General features: G+C 43.6%; 1 protein-coding gene across 2 annotated transcripts in view; it reads right to left on the bottom strand.

The window, feature by feature from the left end:
* The window catches only part of LAMB4 (laminin subunit beta 4), a 42,862-nt gene that overhangs the window by 2,696 nt on the left and 25,336 nt on the right, over positions 1-14,830 (bottom strand). For both annotated transcript variants that reach the window (XM_086609713.1, XM_086609712.1), the window contains exons 22-32: positions 13,759-13,983; positions 12,454-12,674; positions 11,128-11,224; positions 10,405-10,780; positions 9,891-10,051; positions 6,548-6,753; positions 5,371-5,574; positions 3,559-3,703; positions 1,533-1,740; positions 508-646; positions 85-261 (exon numbers count right to left, since the gene is read on the bottom strand). In XM_086609713.1, coding sequence (XP_086465839.1) covers positions 85-261; positions 508-646; positions 1,533-1,740; positions 3,559-3,703; positions 5,371-5,574; positions 6,548-6,753; positions 9,891-10,051; positions 10,405-10,780; positions 11,128-11,224; positions 12,454-12,674; positions 13,759-13,983 — 2,159 coding nt within the window. The remainder of the gene's footprint in view (positions 1-84; positions 262-507; positions 647-1,532; positions 1,741-3,558; positions 3,704-5,370; positions 5,575-6,547; positions 6,754-9,890; positions 10,052-10,404; positions 10,781-11,127; positions 11,225-12,453; positions 12,675-13,758; positions 13,984-14,830) is intronic.

Genomic DNA, 14,830 nt, shown 5'->3' on the forward strand with positions numbered 1-14,830 from the left:
CAACACAACTACACTTCTGAATCAGAAATACTATCAAACATGGAGGGAATATTTTTTCCCTTAACACGTGACAGAAAGTCTTACGTTATCAATATTCTGGGCTTGCTTGTGTGCTGCTTCTGCCCCTGCTCTTGCCTTTGTAGCTTGATTCGTGTTCCTCAGCATTTTCGCCTGCAATGTGGCAATTTCGTCTTCCATCTCAGACTGTTTTGCTGACAAGTCGTTTAGCTCGTCGTTTGTCTTGTTCACTTGATTCTCAGCCTAAAACAGAGCAATTGAAGGCTGTGGTTTCTTATGCAACGCTTGTCCAGCTTGCAGAGCGTGGTGATGAGGGAGATGAACGTCAACTGATTGAGAAGAGGCGACTCTTAAACAGTGTGGAATTGTTGTCATATTTGTGCCACATTCTGGTTTTATATATTTAAGTTTACTTTAAGGAAACTTGGAGATGAAATATCTTTTTCTAAAATGTATGTAGTAAACACATTAAGATTTACAGTGAGGTACCTGTGAGATTTGTGTTCTGATGCCTTGTATCTCTTTCTTTAACTTTATGAAGGTGTTTTTGGAGTGTCCTTGGGACTTCACAACCTTTTTTATTTTATTATTAATTTCCTCCACAGGTGGGAGAGCTTTAGCTGCTTTGCTAAAATGGAAAAATAGAAGCATGAGTAGTATTGTGGTATGGAGAGCAAAGCAAGAATACATTTCAAATGCAGCCATGCTCATATGCAGAAATGTTCCCTCAAATCATAGAATCATGGAAGGGTTTGAGTTGGAAGGGACCTTAAACATCATCTAGTTCCAACGCCCCCTGCCATGGGCAGGGACACCTTCCACTAGATCACGTTGCTCAAAGCCTCATCCAACCTGGCCTTGAACACCTCCAGGGATGGGGCATCCACAACTTCTCTGGGCAACCTGTTCCAGTGCTTCACCACCTTCATTGTAAATTTCTTCCTTATATCTAATCTAAATCTCCCCTTTTTCAGTTTAAAGCCATTGCCCCTTGTCCTATCACTACTCCCCCTTCTAAAAAGTCCCTCAACAACCGTTAAAATTATGGTTCGTAAGGTGGCAAAGCCCAAGCCTCAGTGAGGGACCTTGTGTGGGAGCCCATGAGCTGCTGTATTAAAGGTGAGGCTGGATGCTGCCACCTGCCTGGTGGTGCACTGGCTCATGGGTGAGCATATTTTCTCTCTCCCCATTTTAAACCTCCCGGTGAACCAGACACAATGATCCACTCGGTCCACGTGGAAGTACATAGCTGTCTCGGCCTCTGACTGAGCTGGCAGAGGAGCCAGGAGCTGGCGGGAGCTGCCTCCTTGCAGCACGTTGGCTCCTGCCGCCTGAGTGGTCATGGCTGGTTCCTGCTGGAGAGGCCCTGTGGAAATTGCAAGCTGAAATCTCCTGTCATCTGAGCTTTCCCTCCAGCATTAACTAGGATACTGCCTGGAGTATGGAGCAGTCCTACCGTGTGCAGTGCCCCCCCAGCTGGTGTTAGCACATCAGTACGAGAAGACCCTACTCACTCGGCTTCTTGTGCCTCCACCAGCAGCCTCCAAGCTTCCTCCCTTTTTCTGTTTCTCTTACTCACATTCAGTTTGTACTTCTCACAAGGGTTCATAATGCTCCTGATTTTGCCAAGCATGCCCGTGAGCTCTCGTGAAGTCAGGGGAAGGTTTATTTGAAGAACATAATTTGCCACCTTCTCAACGTCTTCTGGAGGTGCACTCTCATCTGCAACAGAAACGGAGCTGAGGGTATCCCAAAGCAGCTCCTTCCTCCCAGTGAAATGGAAATGATCGTTATGGCTACCTACCCTTTGAGATATGTGGCAGAATAAATCCGACAGGCACAGCAAGGGGGTAAGAGAATTATCTCCAACATTTTTTAATTTAATATTATACTTCCAGGTACTGCTGTTAGTGTTGTCAGAACTGGCTAAAGTGAGGATTTGAACCCACTTTGAACTGGGTTATTAAAATTCTGATGTAGGACTGAGCCCACAGAAGGTTTTAAATCAGTACACGGCACAGCTAGATGTGTCAGAGCCCATTTCTCCCTTGGCTCCCAGATCAAAGAGGTGCTGGAGAGACTGGAGTGTGAATGGAGCCTTCCAAGCCGGCTGGTGCGTGTGATCCCTTCCCTGGAGTCGCCACAATATTGAGAAAGTAGTTCCTTCGCTGGTTAATGAGAAAGGCTAAGCTACAGAGGGAACTTGGGTCAGGCTCGGAGAGGATGGGAATTTACAGTAGAAAAAATGTATTTTGACAATTCCCCTTACAAACAAGCTCGTCCTAGTTCTATGCTAAGAGGCACAGGCATGCAGAGTTAAGAGGAGTCAGTGCCTTGTAAAGTCTCATCATCACTTCTGTTTTCTACCCGCTTCCCTTTATAGACACTAGACCTTGAGTGATAAAACAGTTGAAACATATTAAATGTTGGTGCTAATGCTCCAAAGTACCTCACCAAGAATTAAATAGCAGACATTTACTGTGCAAACAGTAGTGCATTCCTGGGAGCTATGTGCTGTGGAAATATATTAATCTAAAATTACCATTCACATCAGTGTAGAGTACAGCAGATTTAATGTAACTGTACACATCTCAGCTGTTACAGTTCTAAAACTTGAATTTAAAAAACAAAAACACATTAAAGAACACTTTTATAAGTGTTAGCAAATGCTGTCTGTCTAAGAAACATAAAAGAAGAGCCAAGGGTGGAATTTTCAATTGCTATCAAATACGAGAATCTTAAGCACTTAAATGGAATTTTTCTTCCATTTCAATAAAATAACTTAAATGTTCCTGAACAAAGGAAGTCCTCTGCTCTCGCTCCCATTTAGATGCAGAGGTATGAATGCCAAAGGACTGCCAACATTGCAATCCTTAGAAACTTATGAGATCAAGTCACATTCAAGAGACGAGAAAAATCCTACCGCATTTGAACTTTGATGTGTATCTAGTAAAAAACCTTAGGGTCTGCTTCTTACAGCATTTTTCTGCAATTGCAAGGGTGGAAAAGGTTTTACGGTAGATATGGTTGTTTTGTTATTCTTTATGAGAGCTGAGAAGTTCTACCAGAATCCTTTGATTCCTTGAATTACAGCTTTATGGAGACGATGGAGTGGTATGTGTCCTAATTCCCACGCTCCCTATGGAGAGCCTCTATTTATGGGCCTGGAAGAAGGGGGTGGAATAACAATTTGTGGATGCGTTGGACTTGCCTGGACATTATATATTATATGAAATTATGTTAGTAGTCCTTTACTCCGATAAACCAAGAACTGAGGGAATTACTTGCATACTTCAAATTAAGCAAATGAATAAAAGATGACAATCAGAATGTAACACATCTATTGAAAAAGTAATACAAAGTGCTGTCACGTGGGAGAAAGAAGCACTAGGAAAAAGGAATTGAAAGAGATTGTGCAGATCAAGAGGTAGAGAAGAAATTTGATGTATATACAGCTAGACCATTTTCTGGCCATCTATTATGCTATATTATGTTGGACTACATATTTAAAGTGAGTCAAAAAGAACTTTGCATATTTACCTAACAAGAAGTCTTTCACTTTTCGGATGAACTCCTTAGTGATCTCTCGGTCAGCTTGAATTTGACTCTTAGCTGTCTCCAGCTGCCCATTAAATTGCCAGCCTTTCGACTTGCTGTCTTCTGCCGCTTTTCTGATGCTTTCAACCTGGAAATATTATTAGAAATAACAGTGCCATTTTCTGGAGGTTATTTATCATTGCTTGGCAAGTTGAGCTCTGACACGAAAATCATTTTGATCAAAGCTTCAGCTGGAATCACCTGATGTGGCTTTGAAAAGTAGTAGGAGACTCCTTTGGGGAACTCCAGAAGTTGCTATATCATGGCCTTCATCTGGCCTCAGAAAAAGCCTAAATCAAGCATTTTTTTCTCTCTACAACCACTGCTAAATCACAGCCCCTTCTGTTTCTAAAAGAAGGTGCTGACCATTATTTTCTATTGCAGTATTGCAGCACGTCAGTGATCAGATTCAGTACAGAAAAGGCACATAATTTCATTTGCCTTTCCACATTGGACTTGCTGTTAAAAAGACACCTAAGAGGACACAAATAAGGAAGGCAGAGTTTAAGGCTTGTCTTTAAAAGTTACATTTTGCCATTAAATTAGTATTTTTGATCATTTAAATGGGAGCTTTAGGTTCAGCATCAAATGCCAACAGCATTTGGCTTTGCTGGGCGCTAAGCTTTGCTTTAATGCAATCCACATGCACCACCTCTCTGGTCTGCGGAGAGAAGAGATTCGCTGTTTCCCCATGCAACGAGAAAAACGGTGATGTTTTTACTTTTGAAACGTCTTAAAACACTTCACACGTGTTATCATAGAGCTGTCTGAAGCTTGCAAGTGCCGAAGGCAATGTCCCGGCAGCCTGGCGCTCGCCACCTTGGTACAGGAAGCCTTTCGCTGCTGCCCCTCTGTGTCCTGGGGCCCAGGCATGTGCCCCGATTGCTCATTTCTGAAGCCATTAGCTGTGATGCAGAGTGGCACGTGTATTTTAAAAGGAGGAAATGGATGCCCAGGCACCCTGCAGGGGCAGGACAAAGCCACAGCAGAATGGCTTTTCTGTTGGAAAATGCATTTTGCCTACAACATCATCTCTGATTGCTAATGAGAACAGACTGTCTTTACTGGTGTTTTGGGATTTGTCTGTTCTGTTTCCTTTGCACATGTTGCACTGGCCACACTTTGCTTGAGTTATTTTCACTGTTACTGGGCAGTACAGCCGACTACTTGATGCCTTTCTAAATACCACTGGCAGCAGAAAAGCTTCGGCTTGAAATTGTTAGCAAAAATTATTTAATGGCAAACATAAGAGTAATAGGAAGTTGTATAAATGAGCTTAATGCTATGCACAGCAGTAATCCCATTGCAGTAAGCACGGGCCATACTCAGGCTACTGACAAATGGTGCTGTTTGAATCTTTCCCAATAAAAATACAGACAATACTAGCATGATGCCAGCAACTTCCATAAGCACAGGGCACCATGACCCGTGAGGTCTTGGCAGCCGTGAGGAAGGAGAAGGCATACCTAGAGCCACAGTCCCTTGGAGGAACTGGCATCTCATACTCCCAGTACCAAACCATGATACGTCTATGGTGCTGGGACAGAGTCCATCACCATGTCACTGCTCTTTGCCCAAGGAACAGGTGAGGTTTTCATAGAATCATAGAATCATAGAATGGTTAGGGCTGGAAGGGACCTTCAAAGGTCATCTAGTCCAACCCCCCTGCAAGGAACAGGGGTTGTAGATTTGTGATCTCCCAAATCTCATCCTCCATCCATTTCACTGAACAAATGTAAGTTTGATATACACCACCTGATTCTCAGGTTCCCGTAGCTGAATAGTCAAGTTATTTAGCAACACAGCAGTCTCCTCAGCTTTCCTGAAGGCATCAGTGGAGAGAGGAAGAGCTCCACTGCAGTTTGGGCCACCGCACTGCCTGAGTCCGTGACTGTCCCGGCACAAAGCTCCCCCACAGGCTGCTAGGACACAGGGCTGGTCTCCTGGCACACCACAGATCTGCAATAAGGAAGATGCTTATGTCAGAACTCCTCTGGGGGCCTGAGGTACACTGCTGGGGGAAGAAAGATGTTTGACATCATATGAACATGGAACATTGTATGGGATTTTCCTGAAGAGATGGTGATCTGGTCTCTCCAAAGACAGGTGTTCTGCCTGTTACTGGTCCCTCTCCCCTGACTTGAAGAATGCAACGGCAGCCTGTGGCTTCAAGGCCATCCTTGCAGGAGCTATTTGTTGGGCTCCAGGTGTTGCACTAAGACCCTTGCTTCACTCCTCTATGGCAAAAAGGCTGAAACTGTCCCCTGGCCATATGCAGCCCATAGGTCAACAGCTTGCTCTAAAGGACCCAGATCACCTCTCATAAAACATGGTACCATGTCTAGCCCTCCAGATAACCTCTCATAAAACATGGTACCATGTCTAGCCCTCCAGATCACCTCTCATAAAACATGGTACCATGTCTAGCCCTCCATGTAGTTTGACACAGATGTTGAGACTAAAAGCCTAGATGGATGATCTCTTCTGGTTCTGACTGTTGGCTGAAGGTGCTATCAGGTATTGATTGCTGCCCCACAGAAGGACGAAAATCCCTTCCTCTCCCATGGATGATGCAAGGATATGTGAGCACTCCCCATCCACTCCAGTGCAAAGATGCTCTGCTTAATTTAAGCCACTGATGGAGTAGGTTTGGGTTATTCTTTCTGAATTTACACAGAAGTCCTCTTGAGACTAGAGCGTGCTTAAACAGTTCCTTGTGCTGGGCCTGCCCTAGAAGCAATGCCTTCCAGAAGGGTGGTAGTAACCACAGCTGAGAATTGCAGCTGTTTCTGACGCGACTGCATGTCTGTGCCAGGGAAGTGTTGTTTTTCAGATTTAAAATGCATGTAAGCAGCCTTTTAAAATGAAAATGACTAACAGCATCAAAAAAGATATTTTCATTTAGCTCCCATTCAAAATCCACAGCACCTACCTTTTCATTCAAGTTTTGGATGTCAGGGCTCTTGATCTTCTTGAGCTTCTCCAGCACATTGCTTGCTTTCAAGGCCTGATGGCCCAACATAGAGAGCGCGTGGTTCCTGGTGTACTCTGAGTATCTTATGATAGGGGTTGTCTCACTGGTCTTCTGCTCTGCCAGCAACGATGCGTCAAAGTGTTTCCTAATGTTGCTGGTGGCCTCTGTAGCAACAGAAATAGGTTTAGTACTGACTGTATTTTGGTTGCATTTAATTCATATATTTACTTGAATTCTGGAGAAATGGTGAATGACAGGTGATTAAGTTTGTTGTCACTGGTGTTTGATTTGGGATAGCAGGGACAGGCAGGGGCAGTCATTTCCTCAGTCAAGCTTTTTAATCCTTTACTCAGCCAGTTGCCAAACAGGAACAGTTATTGATACCCATAAAATCTGCTAAAATAGATGCAAATACAGTGGATCCCATGTCATTCTTCAGAGTCCAAGGGGCACGAGAAGCCAATGGAAGATTCAAAAGTATGAAGGGGATCCCATTAATGACACAAACTGCTACTGATCTGCATTCATCGTAGCTCGCGCATTGCTGCCGTTGTTGATTTGATAAAGCTCCTTTGTTTATGCTGTTTTGAAGTTTAGGCAGGAGAACTGTTTCTGCCAGTTGCAAAACCTATGAAATGATCAGCTCTCTGTTGTGAGTCAGGAAAGCATTTGTCCTGTCTCTGTTCAGCATAGCACCCACAAGTTAAACGGTCTGCTGAACTGAGGCCTAAATTTAGATTACAAATGGGAATTTATGAGTTTTCTTTGGCTCTGGAAAATCCAATTTCAGGGTTGATGTGTTAAAAGAAAAAAAAAAAAGGCATTTCCATGATAAGCTTGTAGGCCAAGCAAAAACTACTTTCCGGCAAGACTCTTTCTTGTTTGCTTAGTGTAAGCTTTCCCTTAAGCAGACTCAAAAAGCTTGGAGGATATTACATTTTTTTCAGATTAATAGCCTAAGGGAAGGACTCAGGCCTTTTGCAAACCACATAATTTAAAGCTGCTGCTGTCGAGGCTTCCTAGATTTCTAGAGAACCCAAAGTTTTCCCCAGATCCCCAGGCAGAAGTATGTGCAATGAGCCAGAACTGATGTGTCAGCAGTGAAAAAAAGCATTAGAGGTCATTGATTAACATCCCTCTATGTGCTGGTAACTGACTCAGCTACTGGCTGAAGTCAATGACAAGGCACTTGTCAAGTCCTGCGTGCTTTGAATCAGGCACTAAAGCCCTTGGCCTTGCTTTGATTGAAGCTGAACAATGTTTAGTTATCGTGTGGAACCAGGGCTATTTACGTTGTCTTGTAACTCTTGGAAACGATGTACAGTTTAAAGTTAGCTCCCAATACAAAATACCTGGCAAGAGGCTTCTGCAACGCCGTATCTAAGCCAGAGACTATTTTCTGTGCAACAATTCCATCGCAAGAATGCTTTACAGTGATTCAGCTCTCCGTTAAGTGTCCCAAATGCATTTTTTCATGCTTGGTTTGTGATGGAGCTGTAGAGCTTCCAGGTTCCTTTACGTTAAACACAGCACCTTTGCACAGGCTTGATTTACAGCCTCGGAAGCCGTACTCACTGCGTTACCACACCGCAGTGGCTGCAAAGCCAGGGGCCAAGGCTGGAAAGCCATCACTTAATGAGATCTCATAAACTGCAAACATTCTTTAACATCTTGTTTTTTCCAGTGATTTTAATCCATCGTTAGACACTGACATTTCCAGGTCAGCTGGCTGAACATATGCCTGTGAGGAAGTCTTTGAGTCCTGAATCCTTGTTCATGTGATCCTCTGCAAAGAGAGGTAGGTAGGAGCCCACGTGTGTCTAGAGCACAAGTGCCAAGTGTACCCCAGATGGGGTATGTACCCATATCCTGCTCTACCCCACTTGCTTGGGCCAGCGAAAAAGAGAGAGGAAAAAGCAGACAGAGCCATACCTAGGATGTGCTGCCAGTCCTGAAATGAACATGGGGTGAAGAAGCTGGGCTTTCTCCCAGATATCACAGAAGCTGGTTATCTTGAGAGAAATGTTATTTCTGTGCTGTTAGATGCTTTGTAGCAAGACCAATGAATATTTGTGGCCCTGACCAGAAATTCAGCTTAAATTCAAGGTCTTCCCCTCCCCACACCCCCGTGTGCTTTTTATAGGGCTGTTTGTCCGTCTCCTGAGGCCAAAAGATGAAGCGGGTTTGGAATGTGACCAAACAGCACCATGGATGCTTCAGCTGTGCATCCACTGACCTCCCTGGGATTTATTGTTTCTTTGGCTTCCTGCCTTTCTCAGGGTCTGCATAAGACTCAGTTGAATTGGGACGTGGAGCCTGGGAGAGCTGTGCTGACCACTCGTGCGGGGACCTGAGTGGAAGAGCCAGCCCTGGGGGTACTGCCAAGTACAACAGGGCAGAGGAGCCCTAAATCTTAATTAATGCCTCTTTTCCTGTCTTCCTTTCCCTCAGCTTTGTATTCTGTTGACTTTTCCTTCTTTTTTTTTTCAATATTGTCTAGGCCAATCTTTTTCTCGCCTGAATGAAACACAGAGGAACTGTGAATGGGAGCACGTTGCCTGTAGCTTCTGTCTTCTGTGGTGGGCACCTTATCTTCTAGGGGTTCATATCCTGGCAGCTGTCTCTTTGGAAAGTATACTGCTGACAATCTCCTGCCACTATGGATGATCTAGCATTTGTTTTAGATCCCCGACTGATACATCCCCATCTTTCTCCAGAAACCAGTCCGTGACGTTGTCATTACTGCTATTAACAGCTGATGGAGACTATACTTAGCTCAAGCACAGACGGTGTAATTCTTTCAAAAATGCCAAGGAACTCAGTTCTGACTTCACTTTTTTGTGTTCCTTACCACATAAAGTCATGTATTTTCCCATGGGAACACTAAGAAGTTGCACTATGACTCTCTGCTTTAATTAAACAAACCATTGCTGTACAACATTCTTGAAGTATTGCTAAGAGCAAGAGGAGTCAGAAGCGGGGAAAGAATCCTTTGCTGTTCTACTGTATGATCTTTGCATCTATACTGTGAGACTGGGTGGCTTTTAAATCCTGATGTAAACATCGGGATTCATGAGACTTCTAACTGATGTGACCCTGGCACATGCATCTGAAATTTAGGATGCTAGAAGTCATGACATTTTAATATAAAAGAGTGTTTGGAAATTAAGTGTAAAATGTTGTTAGTATTTACATTTTTGTGCTACCATAGGAAGCTAAAATCTAGAGATCTTTGAAAAGTTGTATGGTTCGATGGTGAGAAAAACATTCTGAAATTTCAGTTAATTGCTGGCTGCTTTACCTTTGAGGTTCAAGTAATGAAAACTTTGATGCAGATGTATTTTCTGTTGTAGAAGTTCATACACTAGGTCAGCTTCTTCCCCAATGTCTTCTATGTTCTTGTTAAGGTCAGGAAACTCATACAGCATGCTGTGAAGGGGATCCATTTGTGCAACCTTTTGTCTGAAAGGGAAATGGCAGTTATGCAGAAGTTAGACCGGGTTGTTCTTGCACAGTATTTTAGAGGACAAGAGATACGTTTCTACATGAGCAGAAACATTTACTTGTAGTGGCTTATTTAGAAAACTCTTAGGATGAACTGGAAAATTCCAGCATTTAAGTATATGCCTGTGGGGGACAGATAATATATATAATGATTATTTTGTTCACAGATCTACTGAAAACAGTGACTTTGGAGTCCAGCATCTGTGTGCTGATCAGAAGCGGGACTTGATGTGTCAGGATGGCTGGAGGAGTCTGAGGGAAGACTGCTTTCTCAGCCAAGGGATTTTTTTCAGGAGCAGTCGAGCCCTTACTGAATGTAGCCCTGAAAATCCTTGATGCCTGAGAGGGCCTCCAGTGAAAGAACAGGATGTCTCAAAATTCTTTCAATTTCAGAAATGGCATCTTCAAAGGCTTTGAAACGCATGTCACAGCTGGGCATTCGTCCTCCTTTATCTTCGAGATTTGCAGCAAACCTCATTAACCCCTGAACAGTCTGAGCCAGGGCAGTAATTTCAGTGTCCCACTGATCAAAACAAAGATGACACTGACGGCAAGAGGGAAAGTCTTTCTCAAAGCCGCGGCCGCACTGGTCGCAGAACCGGCCGGTGACGCCAGCACGGCAGTTACATGCGCCGGTGGCTTTGTCACACTTGGGTTGGCTGGTTCCCTCCGGGTTACACTCGCACGCTGCAAGAAATGGACAGCACGTTACATCCAGTTGTTCCTTTTCCATGGGATTAACGCATGCAAAAGGTACAATCATGCATTTCAATAAAAGCAAACTGGTGTTTGAGTTAGAGCAAAGGGCACTGCCTGGCTAATGGCTCTTCTTCATCTTAAACTTCCATGGTGCCATTGTAACCATAGAAGGAACAATATAGATAAATAATATAAACATACAAATGTATGAAAGCCTGCTTCTCTAGATGTATGTCCTGTCTCCCCAGTGAATATCACAGAATCATGGAATATAAAAGGTAAATGTTTCTTTTGAGGCAGTTTCTAATCCAGTTGTAATACTTAGTAATACTTACAAATGCAGTGAGTCTGGGGATTGCCGAAGTAATTTTCCTCACATTCATCGCAACATCTTCCGCTGTAACCTAGCTTACATGGACACTGGCCTGTAAGCTGCAAAACCAGTTAGGATTAAATAACTTCCTGTAGGGTCAAATGGTTGGATACACATTATTTACTGGGTTTCTTTTTCTCCCTGTGACTTATGTCATATAGCTGTATGGGGACTGCAGTGACACTGCTTGCACGTGGTCTTTGAACACCATGGTTTATACAGTATTGGCCCACCTTTCCCATCTTCCCCCGAAGGCTGTGAAAACAAAATGGACCTTGAGAGATGACTTGACTTTACTAATATGAAAGATTCTGTATGTTCCAGTCTACAGGTGCTCTTTGAGAACTCATCTTCTGACTGCAATCTGAGAGAGGATTACTTCCCCTTGCAAAACAGATTAATTTCTTATTTCTTCTGGAGCAAAGTACTCATCTTAACATTTCAACTTTTAACCACATGATACGCTATCTGTAACTGAAAACCTCAAGGGTACATTATGCACATTGCCCTAGAAAATTTATTTTGGAATTCAGCTATTAAATTAAACTGGAGGGAATTATAGCTCTGTTAACTGGTACAGCTCAGAAAAGCAGTAGTAGTTCTTTGAGGTTAAGAGCTACATTTGCTAGGAAAAATATTAAATCCACTAAATAAACGGGAACAAACAGAAAGCATATTGAAAGGAAAATGTGAAAGCACATCAGCAAGAGCTTGGGATAAGCTCCTGGTGCTCTGAAGTCAATAGCAAAATTGCTGTTGACTCCATGGGACCACAATTTCACCTCTTTATTCTTAAATCCTGGGATTTGTTTTCTACATTCTAGCCCTAAATAGTGCACAAGAATTAAAGATGAGAAAAGGTACTCTAGCAGTCTGATAGATGAGGCATTATTAACCTAATGGCCACAGCTGCTACTTTATGAAAATAAACACTTACAAAAATACTCGTAAGACTCTTGGGTCCAAGCCTGGACTTCCTTCTTTCCTATACGTATACTTACGAGGCAGTTTTTCCCTGTGTGACATTTTCTTACCAAATATTTCTAATATCCCCTTGACAAAGAAACATACAGGCAGAGAGAAATTGCTTACGAGCAGAGCCATGTTATCAGAACAGCACATTTGATATAATGACTCAAAGTGTGATCGCACCAACTGCAAACTTCCAAAGACTTCTTGCTTTCAGGGAGCATGACAAAAAACTATCCTCATTTATAAGAGGGTCCCCGCCGTGCCATGCCAAAACACCACCACCCCCAGTGCCCAGAAAGCAGAGTAATCTTCTTGCCTGGTCGCACTGGTTGCTTTGGGAGTTTTTTGGATTACAGTCACAGATCTGACATCCTTTTCCACTAGCCAGGTCCCAGTAGCCAGAGGCACACTGGTCACACGTCGCGTCCACCACGTTGGGCAGGCAAGGGCAAGCTCCCGTGGCTGGGTCACACAGACAGGCTGCATCCTCCCCTGGGCACATGGCAGGGTGAACACCCGCCGGATTGCACGTGCACCCTGGAAAGAAAAGGACAGTTACTACAGCAGGCAAGAACATAGGCAGCTGATGGGCAGTCAGAACTGTATATAAAGTCCATGCTGTACGTTTACTTCTAGTAATCGTGAATGCATTTTTAATCTCATACAGCTTCTCTGTCTTTCTGTAATAGCTCATATGTCACTTTGAGCAAACTTACTGAGAATGCCCAGTACTTTTAATATAGGCACAAAAAACGAAGGCGCGGTGAATTTTGAATCTTACCAGAATGAAATGTTAAATATGCTGGATAAGGAGAAGCTGATTTACAGTAGGCACTATCCAGCGTGGGAAACCCCAGTAAACCAAGTAAGATAAGAAGTCTTCCTTGTGAGGAGCCAAAAGTTCTTGCTTAACCATTTCTAACGGATGCCTTTCAAGAATGAACATGGAATGGGCTTGAACTGTATTTCAGAGATTCCCAGAAAAAAAGTTTCTTGAAAATACCTATAATTGTCTGGCCTGTAGAAATTAGACCCTCAATCAGGCACATTTGTGAAAACAGTCTTTGAGAAATATTAGGAAGAAACTGATGTCTTGCTTTTTCTTACACTCCTGCCTTTCTGTTACAAGTGCTGAGTTATTGACAGTGTCCCCATGAAGTCTATTAAATCACCTGAACAGTCTCATTCTAACCACTTAATGAAAACAACTGGTAAGGCAAGGACCTCAGCAAGGGATCATGTGGTTAACTGAGCATGGCTTAGTTGGCATCAGCTGGCAACATGGATATCTTTGATCCCTATGCTTTCGATTCCTTCCTGAATGGGCTAAATGCACATTTATTTTTCTAACAGAGAGTACTGATTTCATTTCACAAATGAATATTTCCTAGGAGTGATATTCAGTATGAGATTTAGTGAGATTTGGATGACAAATAATGTAATAGATGGCATATTAACAGTTACTTGTATCACTGGATAGAAATATATTTGTTATTCTCGTATTTTGCTCCATTGATCCACTTTAGTTTCACTGTCCTTCCAAGACACTCTACCTGCGGCCTAATTTCTTTAAAACTTTTCTTGGTAGTCATACGCGGTGGCAGTGCTGTTGCTTACTTACTTCGACAGTTTTGATCGAGGGCTGAGCCAAAATACCCTGGTTTGCAGAACTGGCAGTTTGCTCCGTGGGTGTTGTGTAAACACTTGTTGCATTCCCCGGTGACCCTGTTACAGGACTCTGGGTCTGTCACATCAATGTTGTTATTGCAGGGACATGGCTCACAGTCAAGCCCAGGGCTGCCTGGGTTTTTGTAGAACCCACTAGGACACTCGTCACACTGATGGCCTGTCAGAGAGGAAGGTAAAAATATTGGCTGGTTGACGGGAATTCAAGTGAAACATGTAATTTCCAGTAATACTGTTAAAAGATTCATACTGTCTATTCAAATGCACACTTCCAATGGAGAACATCCACCTGTTTGAGACTGTTGCCCTTTAATCCTGTGATCAGTTTAAATTACATCTCCCACACTGGAATCTGATGGGAACACACTCTCCTCATCTCAAGTCACTTCTACGAAGTCCTTCCAGTAGGTGGAAATAGATACCTCCACACAGGACACCTCCAAACATCGTTTTCCAGCAAAGCTCTTTCAATGACAGTAGCCAGGGTTGGCCATATTTGCAGGATTTTCCCTGGGGCTTTCACCCCAACAACAGCACGGGAAGGTGCAAGTGCCCTTTCCCGGAGCAACCCAAAGCCCAGCAGACCTGCTCTCCTTGCTGTAACCCAGTGGAGGATCCCCAGGAGGTCAAACAAGCTCTGTGACACCCTGTTCTTGCTTGCTGGCATTGCCATTATTTCTGCACACCATCCCAATGCCTGCCCTGATTGGAGTGTCATCTCTCTGCATCTCAGAAACTTTTCTGGGCAGGCTGGTGTTTCTGGGACCTCATCCTCAACCAAGGACTCTGCTCCTTCACCATGGTCCTCAGGACCAGAGCCTTTCACAGTCTCTGAGGAAGTGAGCCCGGTGCCACAGAGGTGACCAAGAGCCTTGCCAGGAAGGAGCAGGAGGAATAAAGTCCAGAACTGAGGATTGTGATGGTTTGTGAGGACAGAAGTCCCCTGAGTGAGTGCTGACAAGGATCATTTTGGCCCTACAGCAATTACTCAAGCAAAACTGCTCTCG

The sequence above is a fragment of the Tauraco erythrolophus genome, chromosome 4 (genome assembly GCF_009769465.1).
Source record: "Tauraco erythrolophus isolate bTauEry1 chromosome 4, bTauEry1.pri, whole genome shotgun sequence".
In the NCBI taxonomy this organism is placed as follows: domain Eukaryota; kingdom Metazoa; phylum Chordata; class Aves; order Musophagiformes; family Musophagidae; genus Tauraco; species Tauraco erythrolophus.